Source organism: Psammomys obesus, unplaced genomic scaffold, assembly GCF_907164565.1.
Source record: "Psammomys obesus unplaced genomic scaffold, mPsaObe1.curated_primary_1811, whole genome shotgun sequence".
NCBI lineage: Eukaryota > Metazoa > Chordata > Mammalia > Rodentia > Muridae > Psammomys > Psammomys obesus.
In genome coordinates this window covers 23,992,342-24,012,670 of record NW_026596040.1, presented here as the reverse complement: position 1 = coordinate 24,012,670, position 20,329 = coordinate 23,992,342, and the positions used below count along the sequence as shown (strand labels likewise).

Below are 20,329 nucleotides of genomic sequence, written 5' to 3'. Positions count from 1 at the left end.
AAACAGGTAATACAGGATACATGGTAGCAAAGGCTTGTAAATGTTTTCTGTGTAACAAATGGCTACACAAATGAACAGGAGAAATAATCAAGAATCATTTGGTTCAGACTGTAAGAGGAAGCAGAAATAAGGTTTTCCAAATGTTCCAAAATTTTCAACATTGTGAAACTTTGAGAAAAACTGTGCAAAACTAGTTTCATATTTGTGAGACATAAACCAACAAACAAGAGAAGTGTGCAAAATCTCCAATAATTGTCAGTAAAAAGAAAATAAAGACATTTCTAACAGTCAGTGCTGCTGCGTGGTGGAGCAGCATCGCATGGCAGAGCCTTAAAAGATGGTTTTCAAGAACCAGCCAAGTACACACTAAAGATCTCAGAGGAAAATGTACTCCACAAAGACACTAAGTCTCCTGGTACTATAACCAAATGCCTAAGACAAGTCAACTCAGAAAGAAGAAAGACTTATTTGTGGTTCACAGTTCTAGAGTATTTTTCACAGATACCACACATCCTCCCAACTGTTAAATCATCTGTAGATACTCATGACTCCTAACAGTATGGGAATGTTCGACAAATAGGATCAGGTTGTATTCTTGAACGAGTTACGACGACAACAAAAATAGCCTATACCCGTAATTCCCCCTTTAGTATATGTAATCTGGCATTGGCTGGATCCATAGTGGCCGGGCATATATAGAGAAAGGGTGATGGCCTGCCCTCATCCTCAAAGACACTCAGGGTTCCTCTCCTGATGGCCGTCTGGAAAGCCTTCGAAGCTAGGGCTGAGCGTCCTCTTTCTGTTATATTCACCGCAGTCTCCTTTTATGGCAGCCTAGATACCAGGGCCTGGATAAATCAATATGGCTGGAACAGCCTCTTACAAAGGGCTGCAAGTGGAGCACTGAGAATGTGTGGCCTTTGTTTCCAATCTGTCTTGAACACTTGCTGAGTACCATCTGTGTGGCCAGAACTCAGCTATAGCACACACAACCCCAAAGCCTGGCTCTTATGTTGCTGTGGTAAGACACACATGAATAACTTGTCACCCAATTAGGCACACTTACAGTAGATGCTTTTCCACAGAGCATCTCCTGGGAATAACAGACTCGCCAGGAGGAAGGGAGGCCTTCCTGAGTGAGCATTAGTGGAAAGTGTGAGTTCGCTGGGGTGTAAAGAACAACTGATTTTCTGTTTGCTCCTAAGTCCCTGCCCCAGTCCCTCCACGGGTCTCCCCTGCTCTGGATCTGCTTGCTGGGTACTTTTAATGCCTTGGTGAGTCGTCGCTCTCTGAAATCTCCTGCCCACTTCTTCGTGATCTAACTCCTTCCCAACTTCAAATGTCAAATATGACACTTCTTTCTCACAGGTCTCCCCTTGCCCCAAATTTGATCCACACCTTCCCATAGGGCCTTCCAACTCTCTGTATAACCCACCCAGTCCTTAGCACATTGAAACTCAAGTGCCTTTCTTGTCTCTGATGACGCTCTGTGATAAGCTCATTACAATGCACTCAGTGAAGCAAGAACAATTTCCCGAAAGTTTTGCCATAAACTTAGGACTGTGACTGCGTGTTCCTTGCCAACTTTCCCAACTTTCTGATGGTTCCCATGTGGCCCCTTCCCAACACACCCTGGGAAGCTAATTAGATATATAACAGAAACAGCACTCTGGCTTTCCAGCCTTTCAACGGTAAAGCACTGAGCTACCTAGGAAGGCTCGAGGAAGGAGCCTGGAACAGAGAGTTGGCAGTTCCATTGAAAGGTCTTCAACATAATCTACCAGGGAATGCAGATGGGGGTAAGTTGGGGTTCTGGTTTTACCATGGAAGGGGCCACCTCTAGAAACAGACTTCTTCCTGGCAAAGATCCCAGCTGGTACAGGATACCACGTAAAGAAACACAGAAAACACTAGAGATCTAGCTGGCCTAGAGTGGATCTCTCAAGATAGCCTCTTACTGCATTGTCCTCCAAATGGGTTCCTTCAAGGCTCTAACAGCCTCCTGTGCTCATTATGGTGACTGAAATTCAACATGATATCAGAGTGGACAAACCAAACCCAAAAGTAACTCTGAAGGGGAGAGAGGCTGTGCAGGAGTAACAAGCAAGAACACACAAGAAACAGTTTTAACTCCTCAGGCAAAGCCAGCTCCTCCCACTTGCTTACTACACTTAGGGGAAAGTTAATGAGTCTTTGGTGAGGCCAGCAGAGGTGAAACCTCCTGACCCTGTGCCGGCTCTTGTTCCTACCATGTTCAATCCCCCTTTCCTCCCACCAACCATGCCCAGCACTCAGTGGCTTCTCTGTAGAGGGTCATGCTGGCCATGCAGATCTTAGAACCTGAACAACACGGTCTTTGAAAGTGTGCGCTGTACATTAAGTTTAAAGGGTGCCTTTCTATCCTCCAAGCCCAGGCAGGGGTTAGTTAGAAAGCACATGTTTTGACTATTTGGGAAATTAAAATAAAGGATCTTTTTCTGGCATGACTTTTGGAAACTAGGAGGTTGATTCAGTGAAGTTTATCATCTAATGGCTCTTCAAGTCCATCACCAGCAAAGGTACAGGACAACCCTGATGAGTCGCTCTGGCCGCGTTTAGCACCAGGGTGAAGATAGGTCTCAGGCTTTGGCGCAGCTTGACCCCATGATTCCAAGGCTGGGGTCAGGTTTCTGCCCTTCCCCAATGCTATGAAGGAAGCACTCCGCCTTGCCTGACCTCGGCCCCTTCCCCTCCTCTCAGGCACCCAATGAGCCCTTCTAAATCCCTGTGTTGCAGAGATACCCTCAGCCCAGGGGCCAGAAGAAGAAGAAAGCTGTGAAGTATGGGATGGGCGGCATGATAATAGTCCTGCTCATCTGTATCGTCTGGTTTCCTCTGCTCTTCATGTCTTTGATCAAATCTGTCGCAGGGGTGATCAACCGGCCCCTGGATGTGTCAGTCACAATCACCCTAGGAGGGTATCAGGTAATCTAGCTTCCCCTGTGTTCTGGGACCTTTTCTAGTGCAGTATTTGGGCACGGGAGCCCTGACCAGGATGTGCAGTGATGGTTCCCAATGCCAGAGTTTTCTCTAGATGTCAGCAGACACGGGATGTGGAAAGAAAAGCGCACCAACTTGGTTCCAGGGTAGTTGTGTTGGTGAGGCTGTGCAGCGGCCTGGGTTTGATCTCCAGCTCTGTAGGTAGTAAGAGCAATGATAATAATAGTGATGTGTTGGTTTTGAGCACAGAACTAATCAGTGCAAAAAGTGATCCCTGAGGCCAACTGCCTTCGAGGCATCAATAATTCATAAGTAGGTAAATGTCTTTATTTTAACCCAAATGCATGGAAGCACCATGTAATGTGGACTGTGCCCTGTGTCTTTGCGTTCCAGCCTATCTTCACAATGAGTGCCCAGCAAAGCCAGCTGAAAGTTATGAACGGTACAAAGTATGGTGCATTCATAAAGTCTTTCGCCACCAACACTGTAAGTAAATGTGTGGCAAACTCCCTGAAGACCGTCACATAGGCTCCCTTACTGGTTGTCAAGTGGCTGGATTTTCTGTGCCCTCTGGCGGTGAGCAGAGGAAGGTTTTTTGTTGTTGTTTTTTTTTTTTTTTTTTTAGAATCATCAGTTATAAGTGGCACCTTGCTGGCCACCAGCTACTTTGATAAAAAGCGTGATAGCACACACAAGTTTAATTTGGAACACTTTAACGAATGTTCAGCAAGGTCCTACTCATTAAAACACACGCATACAGTTTTTAAACTGTAGTGATACTGATCCTTGATTGGCCTGCCTGTTCTGGGAACCTTGAATTAAGAAATTACCTCAAAATATGGGAAAGCAACAGCTAGGGACTTACTTTAAAGCACATCGGTGATTCACACTGGTTCCCTCAGCAGTCGTCCTGAACGCAAGGGCTTGCAGTTCTGACAGCACTTACAGTACACACTTTACTCTCCGGAATGACGATTTCCAAAGCAATTTCTCTGGCAGTAAAATTGTCTTCAAGAGTCCAATGAATTACATGACAAGTTCTCAAGTAAAACATAGATGAAAAATAATCAGACTTTTATTTTAAGATATTAAACAAAAAAAAGAAATGTGTCCCTTACTGCATAAGACCATGGAAAGGTGCTGTGGTAGGATTGCACCCAGATGGTTTTCATTTCTCTCTAGTTTGCATTCCAATAACATAACAACATGATTTTCATTAAAAAAAAAAAGTTTCCCAAATGATAGTTTTGTGGAAGCTGATCAAGCAAACAGACACTTCTGTTTGAAATCATCACCAATGCCAGCAAAACTAATCTTGGCGATCAGCATCCTTTAGGAGAGGGTCTGGGTGGATTACATCCTGGCTCCTGTGAGGGGGTGATGCATCCTTAGTTCATGGTTTTCCTGGCAATGGGAAAACATGATGTGAATTATGAGGTTCTCCTTTATTGATTGATAAAAATGTTTGAATACCTGTTGCGCACATAACTGGAGTTGCACTAGGAACCCAACATCTTGGCACCATGTAACCGTCCATTCCTAGGGAGACTTCTTGGTAAAATCAGTTGAAAAAAAGAGCAACTGCTTCCTTTATGAGCATCGTGATAGAAACCGTTTATATGTATGTATTTTTTTTGTGCATTCAGGGAGCCATGCAATTTCTGGAAAATTATGAAAGAGAAGACATAACAGTAGCAGAACTGGAAGGAAACTCAAATTCTTTGTGGACCATCAGCCCTCCCAGTAAGCAGAAAATGATACAGGAGCTCACCGACCCCAATAGTTCCTTCTCAGTTGTGTTTTCATGGAGTATTCAGAGGTAGTTACTGTATTTCTGTGCATCCTTTCCTTTCCCTAATCTTACCTCAGGCTGGGGGAGCAAACAGAAGCACCATTTGACATGATCTCTATGCTCAGCCGCTTTCCTCTGATGCTAAAGTTCACATTTTGTTTATGAAATACGGCTTTTCTGGGAATCATCGACCAGACTAAGAGTGTCTTAGTTCTTTTAGTTTTTTTATTTTTATGAATTCTGTTAGCAAGATGGGAAAGTAAAGAGAATGGAAAGAATGGTTTAGAAAATGAATCGGGCGGTGGACTAAGCAGTCCACAAAACATTGACCTTCGGTCTGAGCAGTGGAGCACCGCAGCATTTGAAGGCTCGGATCCCCACCTGCAAGCTCTACTGGAGAAGCCTTGGGATATCTGTCTGTGGCTGTGAGATGGGAGGGTGTCTTAGCAGTCCCAGAAGCAGGGGACCCAGGGGAGGTCCCACCCCAACCCCATCAGAGCCAAGCCTGAGCGAATGCCCTGCCTTTGCCTTTGGATAAAGCAAGTATGACTTACGAAAAGTTCTTTCATCTAGACATTTCACACAGTTTTTTCAGTCGTGTGCATTTAGTCAGCACAACAGAACGTGGTTACTTGGTTTCCTTTGTCAGTCCTGAAAGCTAGAACCTCAGGAAGTCGACCTGCAAGCTCACTTGAAGCCACAACTTGAATTTCTTGGCTTTAAAGAGATCATAACAGCTCACACCTGTAATTGTAGTCCTCAAAGGGCTGAGGCAGAAGACTCCCATTGAGTTGGAGGACAGGGCTACAGAGCAAAACCGTGTTTTAAAAAAACTAAACAAAATGAAGGAATCATGGCAAGTTCAGAGGATAGCTTAGAATGTGAAATTAACTGACAAAAAAACTGGAAAATGCCATTTCTAAGAGGTCATCCAGAATGCTTTCTGTAATCTTATTCTCTCCTTAATGTCTCCAATCCCTCAATTCCAATTTGTAACAGCGTCCACAAGCTTGGCTTCTATATTTTGTTTTGAAGAGCCATCGATCCATAACAAGAAGACAAATAACTTCTGATTAAGCACTATTTTTAAAACACTGGTTCTGCTGGTCACCATGGAGACTGACATCATTCCTTTCACATAAGACTGTCTCGAAATTCCTGAGCTCATCATGACAGCTGCTCCTTGGTCAGGAGACTCTGGTCCCTCTATTCTGTATTATGGGGTTATAATCTTCCTCCGTCTTAATACTTTGGCTGTTTAGGAGGGTGAAGAGGAGGTAGGGTAGCCGGGAAGGTTGGGATGGAAAAATCTGAACTCACTGAAAACTTGGTGAGATACAAAAGTATCAAGGGTCTATGAATCTCTCTTCCAGACTTCAGAGCAACCACTGATGTTAAGCTTTTCTTCCCCATTTCTGTCTTCACAGAAACATGACTCTGGGCGCAAAAGCGGAAATAGCAACGGATAAGCTTTCTTTTCCCCTTGCGGATGTAACACGAAATAACATAGCTAAAATGATTGCTGGCAATGACACAGAAAGTTCAAACACGCCAGTGTAAGTTGTGGTACACTGTGAATAAAACTTTCATCAGAATGTGAAGTTGTCACAAAATGTCTCGGTAGAAACTCATAAAGTAATCCAGCTTCTTTGAGCATGCAAGTGAACCTTAATTGACAGGCCCTACTTTGCTAGAATAAAGGCAGTTCATCACCAGGCCCAGTGGTATATGCATATAATCCCAGCACTCAGGTAGGCAGAGGTAGGTGGATCTCTGTGAGTTCGAGGCCAGCCTGGTCTACAAAGTGAGTCCAAGCAAAGGCTACACAGAGAAACCCTGTCTTGAAAACCAAAAACCAAAACCAAACAAACAAATAAATAAAAAGATAGTTCATTTCAGTCCAGGACTCTTTCTCCACTTGCCTTTCAGTTACGCTATGCATATGTTGCTAATGACAGTGTGGGCTGGCTCCAAGGACACTCTCCATCCATATTGAAGTGCTATCCTGCTATCCTTCCACCATGAGGCATACTGTTCTCCCACCCTCAGGGACCAATGCCCACTGCAAGGCAGCTCTCTCCCTCAGTCCCAGGGCCCCCTTCTCCATGCACTGGGTGTCACCGTGCTGATCCTCATGTGTTTAGAGATATAATAACTCCTACAGGCATCTGTCTGCCATAACATGAGCCGGTGTTGCTGCAATCCCCTTAAAAAGGTAGGACAAGGGCTTCAGCTCCAGGTTGTGTGCTCTGTCCACACACTTGCACTTCACCAGCTCAACCATGCAATCTTCTTGACTGTAGGTATTTTTGAAATATAAAAAAAAAAAAAAATCAAAGTCAGAAAAGAATAAAGATAGCTATTAAAATATCCTAGCCAGAAAAAAAAAAAAAGCAAAACAACCACATGGCCTTCTTTCAGTAACAGCTCACAAATGTAAGAAAGATCTTACAGCAGCTGCTTTGAAGCCACATGTATCAGGAGTTACGTGGATAGAATTCATGGGATCTCAGCTTTGGTGAGATGTGGTTTTAACAAAATTCCTTTAATTCTGATGTTTATACAATACATTGTTATATAAGGACCTTTATCTTTATTTGTTATAAGGTCAAAATAGCAACAGAAATATCAACTTTAGGTGTAGAAACAACTACAGTTCATCTTTTTATTTTCTTAATATGCAGGACAATAGAAAGGATCTACCCGTACTACGTGAAGGCACCCAGTGATTCAAACTCAAAGCCTATAAAGCAACTTCTATCTGGTAAGGAGGAGAAGCCTTCTCAGAACTGTGCAAATCTTACTTTTATTCAACTTTAGAAGTCTGCATTTTAAATATTTATCAAACTGGTTTTCTAGTTCTTTCATCCTGCTAAACAAGCGCCATGAAACCTCTGCCCTCTCTAGCCATCATTGACACATCTGCAAGCCGTGGTCTTCATTTTCTTCTCCTTGTTGGTCAAAGTCCCTGACTGATCCATCCCCATGGTTATGACTCTCCTTGCTTGATTCCCTGAGCAACCACATTGCTTACAGAGAAATGCCTCACACACTGGAAAACATGATGGTTTCTCCCACTAAAGGCAATAGAAACAGCACGAGGCATGCTTGATTGAGCCCCAGGGTCAGTACATACCAATAATGTGTGTTAGTGATTGGACTTGCTAGCATAAGAGTGATGGAAAGAAGCTGTTGTTTTGGTGTGGCAGCCGCCGTATGTCCCATGCTATTTCTGTCAATCATAGACTACTTGCCTGTATAACATTTATGCATAGCAAATGCATATACACCACTAAACCTGGTTACTACCAAACAGGCTGCATCTGGGTTTATATGACTATAATGGTGGCACAATGACAACTTTGAATCAGGACACACACTGTCACTGAATGACTGGGTGTTACCTAGAACTGCTTGATTCCACTTCCTCAAGTCACTGGTCCTTTTGATGATGGTGAAGTGCGATGCAGGTATCCAGTGTGTGTTCATTCACCAACCTGGATGAGGCACTCTGCACCAGGCACCGGGCACCATGGTGGGTACTGGAGTCTGGGATCCATGATGCTCACATTCGGCTGGCAAGCAGTTAAGATCTCACATGGAGATGGCCATAGGCAGTCATGGGGATGAACACAAGGCCAAGTCCATCTCCACATGCTATTATTCATCAACAATAAATGAGCATGCTTTAGTAACTTCTGAGTGCATAGGGGAAATTTTATATTTCTTTTTAAAACAGAAACTGTTTAGCTCAAAAAGACAAATGGATCCTTCAGAAATAACTGAGTTTTCAAGCTCTTTGCTGCTACTGTTTCAGCAGATGCCCTCCCTATTAGTTGACAGAGCTGATTAAATCCAGCCTATTGGATGCTCCTCACATGCCTTCTGCCTCATTAAAAAGAATTTTATTTCACAAGGCCATTCCTCCTTCCATGCAGATTCAAAGAAAACTGTGCCCTGTCTCCCTTTTCAAGGCTAGCCTCTCCCCATGCTCCACTCTCAGCTCTCTTTGTCTTCCATCTTGCAGTATCATGGACTTCTCTCTCCCCTACAGCTCCTTCCATTCCTTACACTCTGAGATGTCACCACAGGCAAATGGAGAATAAGCTGTTGGTAATCTCCAGTTTATATCTTAAGAGACTCGGACTCGAGGTGTGGCTGACATTGGAGCACATACTCAGTAGAACTAGATCCAAACCTAAAACTCTCTGGACCTAGAACAGGATGGTCCTACTTGTGACTGTCTATGGTCTTGAGAACCATAGTTATCACGATCACAGAAGGTCCCAAATTAATCATATTCTTACTTGACAAGAACTTCGTCTTTCCTAATCTTCTGCCATTCATCTTTCTTTGTCCATCTACCCATCTACTCATCCATCACCTCATTTATCCATCTATCCATTCATTCATCATTCATCCATTCACCCACCCACCCATCCATCCACCCATTCATCCATTCACCCAATCATCCATTTATTTTCCCACACACCCAGACAGCAAGCCATCTACTTACATATATACACATCCATTCAGTTGCCTAACCATTCACCATCCATTCACCCACATATCCATCCATTCATCCATCCATCCATCCATCCATCCATCCATCCATTTACCTACTCACCTACCCATCCATCCCATTCATGTACCAATTCTTATATTCCTCTCTCCAAAAATTACTGTACTAGAGTCATACAATCAAACTCATACTAGGAAATAGAGATGATCCATTTCCCACATTTACAGTGTGCATGTTTGTCCCTGAAGATGCAAGGAAGAAATTTTCCTAGGAAAATATGCACCATGGAACTCTAAGCTGTTATCTATCCTTTTCTTCCTCCCTTGTTTTTCTTTATGCTCCAACAAGAGCAACCACTGACCAAAACAATAGGTGCCATAGCTTTGAAGACTTCTTGCTTTCAGTCCTTCTACCTACCCTCTCCACATTGTGGAGCCGGCAAAACTTGGCTCTTGTGCCATTTCTTCTTTAAGCAGTTATAGATTCCACTACTCAGAAGTGATTCTCTTCAAGGACATAGACCTTCACAATGCTGGCCCTATGCTAGTTGCCACATGGTCTTGTGTACATAGTCTTTTTCCCATTAAAATGAGGAGCATTATCGAATGTCATTCTATAACCCCTCAACACCCGGAAAAGTACCTTCCTCCGAGGGATGTACTCGGTAAGTGCTGGAAATACAAACGTCTCGATCACTTGCATCAAAGGTTGCTGATGAGGACCTTGGTGTACACTCTCTTCTCAGAATAATCAGCACAGCTTTGTGGTGGACCCCCATTTCCTCTCCACTTGCCTTTGTCATGTCCCTGTGTCTTTCATACTTTGGAACTGTCCAATATAAATGTTGACTGGGTTTTGCCATCTGGGAATTCTGATTTACAACAAATCCTGAGACTCTCATGCTCCCTTTGTTTTTGTTTTTCTCCTCTCCTAGAAAATAATTTCATGAATATCACCATCATTTTGTTCAGAGACAATGTCACTAAATCCAATAGTGAGTGGTGGGTACTCAACCTGACTGGAAGTAGGATATTCAATCAAGGGTCCCAAGCCTTAGAGCTGGTGGTGTTCAATGACAAAGTCAGTCCCCCGAGTCTGGGCTTCTTGGCTGGCTACGGGTAAGTAGTCGTGGAATGATTAACAGTTCTAACGTTTGAAGTTGGAAGCTGTGAAGTTGGAATAGCAGCCTTTTACCTCCTAGGAGCTGAGTTGTGTTTTTACACTATTAAAAGTTGCTGGGTATGGTGGCACACGCCTTTAATCCCAGTATTCTTTGAGTCTGAGACCAGCCTGGTCTACAAAGCCAATCCAGGACAGCCAGGATTACATAGAGAGACCCTGTCTCAAAAAACAAAAACAAACCAACAAACAAAAAGTGACAAAGCCATGGCCTTTCATTTCAGAACACAGGGACAAGAGGTCCAAAGACATCAGAATACCTGGTATGTCCCACACAACCCTGAGAGACACCTTTGTCCTATGCCTTCCTGTTATGGCCTGGCTTCATGCAATTGGCTTAGGTTGCTTTCTGCCCCTGAGCAAATGGATCAAATCGATACCAAAATAGAACAGACCTAGAATACTTCCTCTCCTTCTGCTGCTTAAATAACACATTCCAATCCAATTGAATCCACCATCTCCCTTAAGCTACAAATATAGCATGTTATGTTCTTCAGAATTAACCTCAAAAAAAAAAAAATCCATGCAGCATTTCATTACTTAAGATAGATGCGCAATGTAACTGTGTTTCTACCTGATGTGCTGCATTCTGTCAGAGTAAAGCCAACATATATTCCTAACCATAGTAATTGTTTGGGGGGTGTTTTTCCCTTGCTCTCTCTTTCAGTATCATGGGATTATACGCATCAGTTGTCCTTGTAATTGGGAAGTTTGTTCGTGAATTCTTCAGTGGGATTTCTCACTCAATCATGTTTGAAGAGCTTCCAAATGTGGATCGAATTTTGAAATTGTGCACAGATATATTTTTGGTCCGGGAGACAGGGGAACTGGAACTGGAAGAAGATCTCTATGCCAAATTGATATTCCTGTACAGATCACCAGAAACAATGATCAAGTGGACTAGAGAAAAAACAAATTGATACCTTAAGACCCAAACTGCAAAGAAAGTTAACATTCGAATTTTTTTTTTTTTAAAGAAAAAGCACAATATTCTTCTAAGAGGTAAGCATTTCTAGTCTGGTGGCAACCATTTCTCTTCTGACAGGTGGCTGAGGGAAGTTGATTTTCCTGTTCATGAAAGCCGCCTCGCACAAGAAGTCGCTGTTGAAGTTTTTCGTATTCCCGTTGCTCTGAAATCAGGGCTCTTTGCTTTAGTTTTTTTTTTTTTTTTCAGTCAACAGTGTCTTGCATTCTTATCAGTTAAATGTGAAAGGTTCATGTAGGTCCCTTCCCTGGGAGAAAAAGGAAAGGCACCTATGCCTTACTCTCTAGGGACCTCACCTTTCCCGGCATCGTGGTCAAAGCGCAACACACAGCCCTTCTCACCGCTGGGGAAACTGCTGAGCAGAGACCCCGTGAGCCCTCGGCACACTACACTCCAGATGTGTGACAGCAATAGGAGGCAGCGGCACTGCCTGAGCTCCGAGAGGGAAGAGGGGACCGCGGACCCAGAAGATGTTGGTGGAAGGACAAGCCTCATTCTAAGCAAAAAGTTAACATTAGTTACTCTACTGCCTTATCTCAACCGGAGACTGGTAAGAAATCTTTCTATTGAACACCAGTGACTTCTCAGGAAAAAAACACTCAGCAAAGCACCTACGTGGACTCCTGCCTGTGAGGTCGGGAGGTAACCACCCCGGGTAGTGGCGACCATTCTGCTTCAGATGGCACCAGAACCAGAACGACGGCAGCAGCGGTCAGCCCAGCCTGATGGGAACACCTCGGTTTTGTAACTCCAGTGACTGAGGCCACAGGGCTCTTCTGCCTCTCCCCGTCCCTTCTGCCTCTCCCCCACCCTCTCACACACTTTCTCCCATTCCCATGATTTAAGGCAGTGGTTTTTTTCCAGTGTGTGACATTTTCCTTGCTGTTTTTCAGGCATATCAAAGAGTTTACATATTCCGGGTCACATTTTTACATCTAAGACGGGTTTTTTTAAGTTCATAATTATGAAAGAAATATGTATATTGAGCTTGGGGAAATTAAAAAAAAATGGCCTTTTCTTAAATTATTATCATTGAAAACACAACCTCTTCATGAAATAGCAATGTAGCATGAAAATTTATGATTGACATGTAGTTTTCATTCAATATTAAAAATACAGTTTCTGAGGAGAACCTTTGAATGGCTAGAACATGTCAGAAACCACTCCTGTGTACTCTGGATTCAGGACTGGCTTAAAATAAAGCACATCCTGCAAAGCGGCCTGAAGAGTGCTCTACTTATTTTTCATTCACTTACTCATTCATTTGTCCTTGCTTGGAGTAGGAAAGGTTACTGTTTCCAATAGAGCATACCAAGAATTAAAACAAGAAAGCACTCCTTAATGTCCTTTTCAAACAGGTGCTCTGGGTGGACCATCTCAGCAAAGAACAAAGTAATTCACAAAGGTAAAGCAAGGCTAGCTGCTAAGGAACTTCTAGAATAGTAGAGCGCAAATGATGTCTAGTGTTTTCTGGAGAAACGAGTGTACACATTTGTTCTGTAATATGCCTCAGGCTGACAACATAAATTGTTACAATCAATCACTGCAGGCATAAAATCAAGTCACGTAGTAATAGAAGTCTCTGGTGTCTCCAGACAACTAGAATTAGCAACTATCCAAGTGGGTCACTTACGGGAGTTCACAAACCCATCAACCCCTTGGGACATGCCAAGCCCCTTGCCTTCAGCTACTAATGAGAAAGCATAAAAGCCCTCTTGCTCCCCAAAGGCTGCTGCCTGTGTAGCCCAGCCTGATACCTGCTAAGTGTCTATGACATATCTCTTCCCTTCCAGCACAGGGGTAGTTCTGTCACGGTTTTGGATATGGGTTTTAGAGGGAAGAATGGGACGTAGGGAATGATGAAGCCTCAGGTACTAGGCTGCATGCCCTTGGACCATCCACATGTCCTCTACAGTCTTTAACCCTGGTATCCAACAGGAAAAATACTATATTCCAGTTCAGAGTAAGTTCAGTGCTATCTTGGGCAACATAGTGATACTGTCTAAACTAAAAGAAAAAAAAAAAAAAAAGGGAAGCTTAAAAATTGTGTCTCAGTGGTGGAATTTGAGGCCCTGTTTTAGTACTAGATCTCCACATTCATCTTCATCTAAATCCAAAGAGAATCTTCTTTGATGAAGGTTGAGAGATGCACTAATTTGTGGGTTTAGATATAATAACTTAGCGGCAGCTTAACAACTCTTCATTTATCAGAGTAACAGTTTTGAGTTCGCCTGTAGGGCCTGTGACCTCACTAGTCATAGGTTTTTGGACCAGTTAACAGTACCAGGCATAAGCTCCATCTTGTGGAGCAGTCCTTAAATCCATTCAGAAAGTGGTTGGTGAGTTCTATAAGGTTCATGCCACTGTTGCAGCAATGGGTATATCTTGCCAGGCCATTCCCAATAGCATTTAGTTGTTGTTTTTGTTCAGGATAGACAGATAAAATTATAGTCAAGCAAATAGCTACAGAGATGCATAGTTGTACTTGACCAGAACATCTTGCATAAGAATCCACATTTACCAAACCCTCTCCTGGAAGTTATTCTATTATAAAGTCCACAATAGATGTGTGTATTACACTTGCCTGGGTGCTGATATGGATTAAAATTGTTCTCTGATCCCTTCATCACAATAGCAGGTCCGCCTTGAATAGAATGGCATGCCAATATTCATACCGAATGTAATGTATTGTTTTGATAAAGATATATACAAACCAAAGATTTTTCTCCAGGCTCACAGATTAGTTAGGGTTTCTTGAGAGAAACAGACCAATAGAGTGAATATATATATATATTAAAAGGGTATTTATTAGAGGAGCTTACACAGTTGTCTGGAGAGTGCACTGATGGATGTCTTCACACTAGACAGTCTGAGAACTTGGTAGCTCCTCAGTCTATAAGTGTGGATGTACTAGCAATCCCACCCTGGTGCTGAAGGCCTGGAGGATCTCTGGAGAGATACTGCTCAAAGCCTGAAAACAGGTGAGTGCTGAGATCAGGAAAGGCAGATAGCTGCAGTGGCAGCAGTAAGGTAGATGAGCTCACCACCATGAAAGCAATAGGTAAAATGCCAAGCTTTTACACAGATCTCTTTGATGAAAGGAACTTTTACTCCCCTGCTTCAATTGTTGTCTCAGAGTACTGCCTCCATTTGCTAACCTATGCCAATCCTGAAAGCTTCTAGCCTCCACACAATCTAACCTAGGCCTAGAATGTTTTCAGCCTCTGAGACTTACTGCTTAATAAGCTCACCCTTTCTTGTTCTTACTGAGCTTATGATTGGCTGGTTCAACTCAGGTGTTCTGGCTCAAACTTCTCTCTTAGCTGACTTACTCAATCTGGTTTTGCTCTCAGGGCCTGAATTGCTCTTCTTGGCCTCTAACTCTAGCAATCTTCTCTAATCTCTTGGCTTCTTCTAATTCTCTGGCTTATTCAGTCTTCACCTGAGTTATCTCTCTCTCTACAACCTGTCTATTTCTGTCCTAGTAAAACTGCCTCCTCCCTCTCTGTACTGCCCCTTAAGTAGCTTCCTTTTCCTCTCTTCTTGTGAGAGTTGGGCATTTCCTATGCTGTCAAATCCTTCTCTGATTCATCACTTTTTCTGACACTCAATTAAACATCACTTTCAAACATGGTGCTTCCTTCTACAAATGAACTTTACCTTCATTGTTTGGGATTAAAGATGTGTACCACCACACCTGGACCTAAGCTTTTTCTTACCTGATAGTTGCTCTATACCAGGCTGGCCTTGAGCTCAGATTTGCTTGCCTTGGTCTCCTGGAATAAAGGCATGTTTTTATTCCAGCTGGATCATACAGACCTAGCTCTTTGGGTGTGATCTCTTGCCAGAACAGCCATGGTTTGAATTAAAAGTCCTCTACATCCTATTATCTGGATTGCCACAGGAAGATGCCAGTCACTTTTAAAGTGGCTCTGCCCATCTCAAATAACCTGACCACAAAAATTTATCCCATAGCATATTTCTTAGTTGATGCCTAGTCCAGTCAAGCTGACAACCAAGTTGAACCACCACAACATAGTTAAAAGAGAGCCTCCTATTTCAGACCAAGAAGACCTTGTAAGATTTACTGAATATTCCCCCAGGGAAGGAATGCAGAGATTACCATTTGAATCACCCCATCCCCACAGCAACATGCCACCTCCCACTCGGGCTCCTTCCAAGAATTGAATGTGTTCACAAACAAGGAATTAAGCCGGCATCCTTAGAGGCCTCACTTCATAAGTTCTAGCTTTATCACCTGAGTTTTGAATTCTTTAAATTGGAACAGAGAAGGAGGATGGAGCCTGGTCCCCGGTGACCAAAGAGGGAGGGTAGAGCCTGATTCTCTGTTCCTCTAATCAGAACAAAGAAGGATGAGGCCACATGCCTAAGAAAGTCCTTTTGTGGGAAGATGCACTGAAAACAGACAGTATGCTACGTGGTTAGACCTCTATGAACAAAAGAAATCAGACCAACCCCAGTGTGGAGTAGTGCTATTACACCAGAACAAGTGAAAATGCAGGAGCAGATTTGACAGGCCTACACACCCAGACTCTTTCCAGGACTGCTAGCTCAGATGCATGGCTGTCTTTCCTTTCTAAGCTCCTTCATTATCTCTTCATGCAACTTTGGAAAACACTCACTCACTTATATAGGGTGTTCTCCCTAGCACTAGGGAATTAGGTTGTAGTTACTTGCCCCGGGGACCTTCCTAATGCCATGGGAGGATGCTGTAATCATGAATGTTACATCCCATGGGGACATAGACTGGGTCCCAAAGCCAATACTATAACCTTGAATATTCTTAATATTGATTCATTTTCTCATGATCATGAGAGACAGTGTGCAGCCTCCAGGCAGCAGTTCCATGTTTAAAGTTAGATGAAGGGTGGAAGCAAGGAGCTCAGTCCTGAGATCTGTGGATTTATTGCAGGAGGGAGACATCATTCTCATTAGGAAGCAATCTTGTTTTACATGTGGAGAGGCTGAAGGACCAAGTGGAGGGACCATTCACCAATCTTTCTGTAGGGTAGAAGAAAGACTCCTTCGTTAGATCTGGTGTTATTTGGACAAAATGGGATCTGGTTATCAGAATCTGAAAGGAAACACCTATAGTCCAGGGAGTGGATAGGACAATGACTTTGCTTCTGACCCCTGGAGCCCGTGCCTCAAAGGAGGTAGGAGGTAGAGCAGGAGCAGGACAAATTGCTTTTACTGGATGTTTTGTGGGAAGCTGAGTCCCAACGTGATACTATGTAAGGGACCAAAATTAGACACCATTTAGAGTAGATTTGTTCCATATAATATGTGCCATTTACAGAATTCTATAGAACAAATCTCTCCAAATTGAAGGGTCTTATAATGGCATTTATTTCTCACAGTGCCTATGGTTCAAAAATCTAGGCTCAGAGTTTCAGATGAATTCACTGGAGCTACAGGGCTGAAGGCCCCTTTGCAGGTAGAGACTCATGCACACAGCCAACAGCAACCACTGCCTGTGGCGGAGCCAGTAGGTGTATCAAGATACTTCAGTGTCTTGGCGAAGTGGTGGCCGGCTTGCCCCAGGAACCCTAGGAACTAATGCTGGAGCAGCAGTGCTGGTTGCCCTGCCTCAGCAGGCAGACACATTCTTTCACAGGGGTCCACAGGTCAGCCATATTCACTATGAGGGAGGAATACATGAGGATATAAGTGCCAGAACATAAGGCAATAGCAGACAATGGGAGCTAGCTGCCCCCCAAAATAGCCACACAAACTACTCAGACTCCAGTCTCAGTGGATGGTTTATTTGAACACCTCTCCAAGCTGATCGATCAGGGCCACAGTAAGGACTAGGCAGTCTAACTGTGACATCTACAGGTCTCACAGCAGGGTTTTTATAGGAAAATAACCAAATGCAAAAGACATGGTGAGGGCAGTACAAAGCAATCTTACATTTTTGGCTAATTAGACAAAGTATTATCAGCTAACCTTTAAGCTGATTGGTTCTAGGTGAGGTGAGTCTTCCAGAGTGCAGCCCAAGTGCAACTGAGTGCAACCAGGTGTATAGATAACTGAGTGCAGCCAAAGTGTAGTAACTATGTAGATAACCAAGTATGAGTTATTTGTCTCAAATAGCAGGCTACAACATGGTGAGGAAAACAGAGCTGTTCTGATAGCTTTGAAAGGAAATGGCGGGATGCAAGAATGGTTGAAGAAAGGCCCAAGGTTTTGCTAAGCAAGTACCATCTAGGAAGTCATGCTGGTTTGGACATGTGGTATCATTTGTATATCAGACCAAGAGAGCACTGAGGAGGAGCCGTTTCCATCAGTTCCAGCTCAGCCTCCCTCAGACCACGGGTTCCTCAGGTGCTGATGCCACGCCACTTATCTGTGTACTGCCTGAAACATGGGAAGTGGCTGATGGAGCAGAAGGTCCTCACAAGCATCGCTGGCAGAAGCAGAGATGAGGAGAGCATCATCCCTGACTTCAGGGGAACTTTACCCATTAGCATCTTTCATTACCATCTTTGCAAACCCCTACTGGCAGCTTTGCCATCCTGGTGAGCAGACATGAGTAATGCCCAGGATAAACTCAGAGAGTAGTTATGCCAAAACCTGGTGTTATAATGTTCCGGGCTAGACCAGCTCATCTTGCCTCCCTCATTTTCCCTGGATATCAGTAAGCAGTAGCTACAGCAGGAACGGGGTGGAAGGATTTGAATAAAAATGGTCCCCATAGACTCATAAGAAGTGGCATCATTGGAGGTATGGGCTTTATGTAGTAGGTGTGATCTTGTTGGAGGAAGTGTGTCACAGGGGATGGGCTTCAAGGTTTCAGAAGCTCAAGCCAGGCCTAGTGTGACTCTGTCTTCCTGCTGCCTGCTGATTCAGATGTAGAACTCTCAGCTACTCTGCATCACCCTTATCTGCCTGCATGTCACCCATGCTTCCCACCATGATGATAATGAAGTAAACCTCTCAACTTGTAAGCCAGCTTCAATTAGATATCTTCCTTTATAAGAATATGGTGAAGGTGTATATGGTGTATGTGCAAGCGCACGTTTGTACATGTAGAGGTAGAGGAGAATGCTAGGCATCCATGTCCTCATCTATTCTCCTCCTATTCTGTTGAGAGCACTGAGCCTGGATCTAGGCAGTAGCCAGCATCTTCAGTGATCCTCTGCCTCTGCTTCCAATAACACTGGGATTCCAGGCACACGGAGATGGTCATGCCCTTATCTTTTCTTCCAGTGCAGGTGCTAGAATCTGAACTTAGGTCCTCACGTTTGCACAAGCACACTCACCCACTGACCAACTAGGCCATCTTTCCAGCTCTAAAGGTGCATCCTTTCTTTTTTTCCTAGCCCCATTTTTTTTGCTTTTGCTTTTTAAAAGTAATTCTTTTGTTTTTGAGATTACAGTCACTTCATTTACCCTTTCTTCCCTCCGTATGTTCCCATAAAAGCTACCTGCAGCAGTAGCAGCCTGTGTGCATAATGACTGGGATCAACTAAACCATCAAATCTATGGCCTGACAAAGGGGATGATAGGTTTTATATCACTTGACTTAGTTCAAGATACCATATATGGCAAAGGGCCAGGTATGATTAGGTTCAGTTTCTTAACTCTCTGACCCAGGGAGAAGAGAAGAAAAGAGTGACATCTGAAACTTAAGAGTGTTACTTAAGGGGCAGGCCTGTGTTCTAACACCATAATTTTACAATAACACTAAAAACATACAGAATATCAATTCCCCTGGATTTGTCTAGTCACCTAAAATAGGGGTAACTGAGTGACTGAGAGGAAGGAATAAACATGAAGATGTGTGAAATAATTCATGCTGCAGTAAAATCCCATGAGGGTTTGGAAAGATGAACTCTAGTTGTTCACAATTGCTTCAAGACTCATAGACTGGATAGTCCTTACTGTACTGGCTCTGAATTCTATGCTCAGATAGCAGACCACTTCATGATCAGACAGGTGATGCAATTCAGGTGTGGACTAATTTCTTTTCTACTGCTGTGGTGACACCATCACTACCACAACTTATAACAGCAAGCATTTGAGCTTAAGGTTTCAGAGGCTCCATGATGGTGGAGCAAAGGTGCGGCAGCAAGAACAGCTGAGAGTCTATACCCAAATACACAAATAGAGAGCAGAGAGAGCTAACTCAAGAGGGATTGCCTCAGGGGACATACTTAATCCAGAAAAGCCTGACCTCCCAATCCTCTCAAAACAGCCACAAACAAGACCAAGTATTCAAATGTATGAGCCTATGAGAGACATTCTCTTAGGCAGCTTATGGCTGGTACCAGATGTACTCAGGTTCCCATTTCTTTGGCACTATGACCCACAGTGCTCACTTGCCCTGCCCTGAGAGAGAACTCTCAGGTGACCTGTGGCAGACACATGGCACGGATGAATAAGAATTTCAGTTATATTAAACCATTGTTGGGAGTGGTTACTGCAGAATATCATGTTCTCCTCCTGAAGAATATTTTCATGATGTTTGTCTTCATAAAATGTGACTATCACATTGTCTGTGGGGCAGCTGTTCTATTAAGTTGATCAATACGCTGTCTACTGGACTGAATTTACCAATGACTACTACGTTACGTCCTAAAATCCAAGAGGTATAAAAAGATGTAGAAACCACAGCAAAGACATTTCAAACCAAATAATGAGAGATTACTGTCTGGTCTGTACAGAACCTTGTCCCTCCAAATTTAACTCCAAAGCATTGACAAACAAACAAACAAACCTAATGTGCTGTGAAACTAAAGTCTGTTAGAACTGGAATCTGCACCTAAAAGACAGTGTTCCCTCTTAAATGGTTGATTCTCACAGCCTGAAGATGAAGCAATGTCTCCAGAACTGTATGGAAATTTAA

At 43.4% G+C, this 20,329-nt stretch overlaps 1 protein-coding gene across 3 annotated transcripts in view; it reads left to right on the top strand.

Moving 5' to 3' along the window:
• The window catches only part of Piezo2 (piezo type mechanosensitive ion channel component 2), a 348,488-nt gene extending 335,812 nt beyond the window's left edge, over positions 1 to 12,676 (top strand). For all 3 annotated transcript variants that reach the window (XM_055622927.1, XM_055622925.1, XM_055622924.1), the window contains 7 exons: positions 2,776 to 2,964; positions 3,373 to 3,465; positions 4,626 to 4,798; positions 6,199 to 6,327; positions 7,456 to 7,535; positions 10,228 to 10,411; positions 11,140 to 12,676. In XM_055622927.1, coding sequence (XP_055478902.1) covers positions 2,776 to 2,964; positions 3,373 to 3,465; positions 4,626 to 4,798; positions 6,199 to 6,327; positions 7,456 to 7,535; positions 10,228 to 10,411; positions 11,140 to 11,392 — 1,101 coding nt within the window. In that variant the 3' untranslated portion in view covers positions 11,393 to 12,676. The remainder of the gene's footprint in view (positions 1 to 2,775; positions 2,965 to 3,372; positions 3,466 to 4,625; positions 4,799 to 6,198; positions 6,328 to 7,455; positions 7,536 to 10,227; positions 10,412 to 11,139) is intronic.
• The last annotated feature ends 7,653 nt before the right edge of the window (positions 12,677 to 20,329 follow it).